The sequence below is a fragment of the Saprolegnia parasitica genome (assembly GCF_000151545.1).
Source record: "Saprolegnia parasitica CBS 223.65 unplaced genomic scaffold supercont2.56, whole genome shotgun sequence".
Taxonomy (NCBI): Eukaryota; Oomycota; class Saprolegniomycetes; order Saprolegniales; family Saprolegniaceae; genus Saprolegnia; species Saprolegnia parasitica.
This window is the reverse complement of record NW_012156450.1, coordinates 10,934-16,518: the sequence shown is the minus strand read 5'-3', so window position 1 is coordinate 16,518 and position 5,585 is coordinate 10,934. Positions and strand designations below refer to the sequence as shown.

Genomic DNA, 5,585 nt, shown 5'->3' with positions numbered 1-5,585 from the left:
CCAACTTGGACCTTCCAGACACGAAGACGAAGATGACGCCGCTGATTGCGGCCGCGGGCCGCGGCAACTTTGAGATTGTGCAGCTGCTGGCGCACAAGGGCCACGCGATCAACGCCGTCGACGCCAACGGCAACACAGCCCTGTGCGTGCACCTCGCGATGGCGACGGGGTTCTCATGGTGGCTGCTGTAGGCACTGGACGTGCATGGGCCAGAGCCAAGACGCGCCCGAGATCGTCGCCTTGCTCTACCAGCGCGTACGCCACATCAGACGAAGGTCCTGCTCCACGCAACATGTGTATAGGGCGCCCAAAGCCCATTCCCAACCACGCCCGGCGACCTCCCCTTTGCACGCGGAAGCAGCCCACTGCGATCCGAAAAAGCCGTGGCCGTCACCCGTCGGAGCGTTCCTCTCCGAGAGCTTCCCAGACACCGTGGCGGCGACCAACCGTCGCGGCTTGACGGCTGCGGCTCTGTACGCGCGCAGTGACGACGGTGTCGACGAAGATGATGCCGTCGACGAACCACCTGTGGCGACGAAATCCAAGGGCAAGAAGCAACCGCCCGTGCGGAACTTGGCGGAAGAGAAGAAGCTGGCGGAGAACGCGCAGATCGCCCGCGCCGGTGACCATCCCATCGTTTCTTGATGTGGAAAGCTCATGCATCTCCATGGGTAGCGGCGATTGCTCGGACGAAGAAGCGATGGACGCGCCAGGTCCAGGAAGAGCCCGAAGAGACCGAAGCGACGGAAGAGGAGCAGGCGGCGGCGGCGCAGGTCGCGATCGAGAACACGACGAGCCCATTGACGATGGCCATCATCGTGGCGGTCATTGTCGGTTTCTTTGCCGTCCTGTACGCGGTGCTCGACAACATGGCCAAGCCGGCCAAGTAGATCGATGGCAGCTGGTCGCCTCTAACGCACAAACATGCTTCACGCTGCTCGTACGGCGGCACGCCCACGTTGCCTTCATCGTCTTCGCCTGTAGGAGCTGTCAATGCGGCGGCGAGCGAGGTTGACATGGCGCTGCCACGCCTGCGTTGTCGCTGTCGTGGCACGACCTCTGCGCCCAGGATTTTTGCAACGTGTATCCGGATATGCACATTATCCGACACCTCGATGTTTTCCCAACAATTATATGACTTGATATTTGTAAGCACGATTCGATTATAAAAAGCTCGTATCCACAAAGGTGCCAGTTTGTAAGTTTCTGGGCATGGCCGATACCCTCCTGGCGCGGCTGGACCGCTGGGGCGCCGAGCAGCCCGAGAAGGTCCGCTTCCGGCCGATCGTGCGAGCATGGCCCTAAGCACCCTTCTTGCATAGACGGTCTATGCCTTTGCGGACGACAATGGCATCATCACGGCCTCGTTGACGTACAAGGTAGAGGCGCCGCCATGCGACCAGGCTCCTACAAGATGCCTGTAGGAACTGGACGAGCGTACGCTCAACCTCGCCCGCTGGATGCGTGCACCGGCGTCGTCCAAAGGGTGCGAAGCTACCGACGAGCACGCGTCTGGACTCATTTGACGTCGTAGCATGGGTCTGTCGCCGGACGAAAAGGTGCTGCTCGTGTATCCGCCGGGCCTTGACTTTATCGTGGCCTTCCTTGCGTGCTTGCGCGCTGGCGTCGTTGCCGTGCCCGTCTACCCTCCAGGTACCAGCATTGCGAAAGCGTTTCGTGTCTCATAGCATTAGACCCGCGCAAACTGCGCAAGGACATTGTCATGTTTACGACCGTGTGCTCAAACGCCGGCGCCAAGACCGCGCTCACGTGCGCGAGCTACAACCACGTCAAGAAGATCCTCGATATCAAGCAAAAGATGACGTTCTCGGAGCGCTACCCATGGCCTGACCTCGATTGGGTCGAGACGGACCGGCTCATCCACGCGCCTGCGCCGAGCTCGACGACGCTTGCAGCGCCGAGCGCCGACGCCCTTGCGTTTCTGCAGTACACGTCTGGATCGACGTCCGATCCCAAGGTAGGAATCGTCTCCTAATTGCAAAGACGCAAAGAGACGTAGGGCGTCATGATCTCGCACGGCAACCTCACGAGCAACTTGCATCTGATTGTTGACGCGCTCGCGGCGCGCCAGGACGCGGTCGTTGTCTCGTGGCTTCCGCAGTACCATGACATGGGGCTCATCGGCGCCTACTTGGGCATTCTCTTCTCGGGTTCCGTCCCTGCGCAATGATGGTGCACATAATGACGACTCTCTAGGCGGCCACGGCGTCTACCTCTCGCCCTTCTCGTTCATCAAGAACCCGTCGCTTTGGATTGCGCTCATCGCCAAGCACAAGGCAACGCATCTCCAGGCGCCCAACTTTGCGTACGCCCTCTGCGCGCGCAAGTTCAAATCGCCGTCGCCGAGTCTCGACCTCTCGAGCGTCCGCCACATGATCAACGGCGCCGAGCCCGTCGATGTCCACGCGATCGACGCGTTCTATGCGACGTTTTCACCGTTCGGGCTGCCGCGCGGCGTCATTCGACCGACGTACGGGCTTGCCGAACACACGGTGTACGTGTGTGACTCGCCGCCGACGCTGACGCACCTCCGTGTCGTCAAATCGGTGCTTGAGTCGGAGGACAAGATGGAGAAGGCGACGGCGGCGACACCCGCGAACGACGTCAAGGACATGGTCGGGTGCGGCGAACCCTCCGTCGACGTGCGCATTGTCAACGCCGACACACGCCGGACGCAGCCCGACGGCCTCGTCGGTGAGATCTGGATCCGCAGCTCGTCGACGACGCAAGGCTACTTCAACTTGCCGGCGCTCACGCAAGAGATGTTTCGCGCGTCGCTCGCCGACGCTCCGGATGTGCACTACATGCGAACAGGCGACCTCGGTGTTTTTTGCGAGCGCCAGGTACGCTTCTGGCACTCTTGACATGAAGGTCCGCACACTTGGCATGGTCTAGCTCTTTGTCTGTGGGCGTCTTAAGGACTTGATCATTGTGCGCGGACGGAACCACTACCCGCAAGTACGCAACCTCGCGTGGTGGCCTCGGATCTCACGTGCTTCGTAGGACATTGAAAAGTCGGTCGAAGCGTTTGAAGCCATTCGCCCCGGCTGCTCGGCGGCGTTTGCGGCGTCGCTGAACGGCCACGACGACGAGATGCTTTGTGTGCTGGCCGAAGTCCGTCCCGAGGCGTCGCAGCCGCTACCAGAGCTCGCCAATGCGATGCGGAGCGCGATTGCAGCCGAGCACGGCGTGCAGCTCACTGGCGTCGTCTTTGTCGAGTCGCGCTCGATTCCCAAGACGACGAGCGGCAAGATCTCGCGCCGGCGCTGCAAAGCCGCCTTTTCAAGCCAATCCCTGAACGAGCTCCACCGCTCCATCAACCTCGACGACCGGCTGCTTGACGAGACCCCGGTGCCGGCGAATCCGCCAGGTCCCAAGCGCACGTACCCGCCCTTTGAGAGCGTACCGGCATCGGCGGTCAAGGCCTTTCTCTGCACCGAGATTGCGCAGCTCCTCAACGTGCCCAAGACGCACGTGACGGACGCCACGACGCTCCATGAGGTACCTCGACACCTGCCACGCAAGCACTCATCTTGAATGTAGCTGGGCATGGACTCGATGGGGCTCACGCAGCTGCAAGGGATCATCGCCAACGAGTACGGGGTGCATGCCCCCGAAGAGGTGCTGTACAGCGAGACGACGACGATTGACGGACTCTACGAGGCGCTCAAGCGCGCGCCGCCGTCGTCGCCGCACCCGGCGCCCAACGTTGGTGGCGACAACCAGACGTCGTTCCTAGAAGACCCGCCGGCGCCGCCGCGGTCGCGCATGTGCTGTGGCTGCATTGCGATTCGGTAGCTGTAGTTGTGCAGCAATCTCGCGGTATAGAAAGACAGCAAACAACGACGACGACCCGTTCTACTTGTGTGTTGGCCACGAACCCTATTGAAGGACAAAGTTGTAGCTCGGAGCAATGCAAGTTCTGCAACAAGCGACATCGTCATTTCGCCCCATTTCCCGAGACCCATACAATAAGCGTGTACTCGAACCAAGGGAACATCCCTTGACGCAAGCGTAGTCCGAGCACTGTGACATGTCGAGACCCAAAGCTTTTGATCGAGTGTTTCTAGTCCAAAAGTCGATGTCTGATGTACAAAATGATTTCAAAAACAATTTACGAGACGGGCACTTGGGTCGGAGGCGCCCGGCGCTGGCGCACGCTCTCTTTCGGCGTCGGCGGCAGAATAAGCTCCGACTCGTATACTTGGGGGCCATCATCATCGTCCTCGTCGAGCATGTCGTCGGCCGAGTCGTGCTCCTTGGGCTCGTCCGGCAACAACTGCTCTTGGTCGTCGTCGGTCGGGATGACGTCGACGCCGTGGAGCGTCGGGAACGTGATGTACAAGTACAGGACAAAGCACCAAAAGACCTGGACGAGCGCGATATTGAGCGTCGCCACGATCGCCGTCGTCAAAAACCAGTGGTACATGAGGTAGCGGAGGCCCGAGAGCTGCGCGAGGATGCTTACGCTGGCCGACACGATCTGCACGCGCGGGTGGCTCAGCTCGACGTAAATCTCCTCGACGGCGCGGACGCGGCGCTCTTCAAAGCCGTTCATGACCACGAGCGTCCGGTGCTGCGTCAGCGCCGCGTCGTACCCAAGCGTTAGCGTCGGGACGATCCACACAAACTGCGCGACGAGGTCCACGAGCCAGTGCGACGTGCGGACAAAGGTCGGGCGTGCGCTCGTCGCCAACGGCGTCTTCCTATGCATCGTAAGAAGACATGCAGAAGGAGAGGATGCAGCACGTACCCCTCGCCAAGGGCTTGCGTGCGCACCATAAACATGCCAATGTGCTCGTTCACGGGCGTCTGGGCAAACTCAAAGTCGAGCACGACGTCGTACTTTGTGAGGTGCGTCAACGGCAGCGACTTGGTCTCGCTGACTTCGACCGCGTCGGCATAGTGCCACTGGTCGCGGCCGTTCTCGCCCGTGGTGAGCTCGAGCTGAGCGATCGGCAAGTGCACGCGGTTGGAGCTCACGTACGGCGACTCGGCCGAGAGCTGCGCAAAGTCGCTGTGCACGCCATAGTCAAAGAAGAGCGGCCTACACGAGTCGTAATGACGATGCATACATGGCGGCTGGTAAGGACATACCGCTGGAGCACTTTGGCCGGCATGATGAGGTAGTAAAAGCCGCCGTAAATGGCCGACGCCGACGAGAGAAGGAGGATCGCAAAGACAAGCAGCTGCACGCAGCGCATGATCCAGCGGAAGGAGAAGCTCGAGAGGTCCGAGATGATCTCGGCAAACTCATACCGGCGCAGGCGCAGGAGGCTCTCGTGCACGTGGGCCACGATGATGGGCCACGACGCGACGACGAGCGACCAAAGAAACTTGACCGGCCGCAGCATCGCTCTCGCTTACTATGTGCAAACTCAAAAAAGCAAAACTGGCGCCTCGTTTTGAGAAAGTGCACTCTCGTAAAAAAACGACCAGTCCATTGCATTTGATATTTGTATGGAATTCTATAAACATGCAAGGGATTCGGCGTTGACAAAACAGCGCGCTTCAAGAAATCGCGCGAGATGGATCCCATGGACGCCATCGTCGACTTCCACACT

At 60.3% G+C, this 5,585-nt stretch overlaps 3 protein-coding genes across 3 annotated transcripts; 2 read left to right on the top strand and 1 right to left on the bottom strand.

The window, feature by feature from the left end:
- Window positions 1-32: 32 nt before the first annotated feature.
- SPRG_09851 (hypothetical protein) lies at window positions 33-890 on the top strand (the record flags this gene model as incomplete). The annotated part of the gene is made up of 3 exons (XM_012349604.1): window positions 33-142; window positions 192-622; window positions 676-890. The coding sequence occupies 3 exons, from the start codon at window positions 33-35 to the stop codon at window positions 888-890; spliced, it is 756 nt and encodes a 251-aa protein (XP_012204994.1).
- A 322-nt stretch (window positions 891-1,212) lies between these two features.
- SPRG_09850 (hypothetical protein) lies at window positions 1,213-3,913 on the top strand (the record flags this gene model as incomplete). The annotated part of the gene is made up of 10 exons (XM_012349603.1): window positions 1,213-1,269; window positions 1,323-1,379; window positions 1,425-1,486; window positions 1,535-1,653; window positions 1,695-1,978; window positions 2,021-2,171; window positions 2,218-2,864; window positions 2,917-2,979; window positions 3,025-3,522; window positions 3,565-3,913. The coding sequence occupies 10 exons, from the start codon at window positions 1,213-1,215 to the stop codon at window positions 3,817-3,819; spliced, it is 2,193 nt and encodes a 730-aa protein (XP_012204993.1). The 3' UTR covers window positions 3,820-3,913.
- A 222-nt stretch (window positions 3,914-4,135) lies between these two features.
- SPRG_09849 (hypothetical protein) lies at window positions 4,136-5,375 on the bottom strand (the record flags this gene model as incomplete). Its single annotated transcript, XM_012349602.1, has 3 exons — window positions 4,136-4,727; window positions 4,775-5,068; window positions 5,119-5,375. The coding sequence occupies 3 exons, from the start codon at window positions 5,373-5,375 to the stop codon at window positions 4,136-4,138; spliced, it is 1,143 nt and encodes a 380-aa protein (XP_012204992.1).
- Window positions 5,376-5,585: the final 210 nt, after the last annotated feature.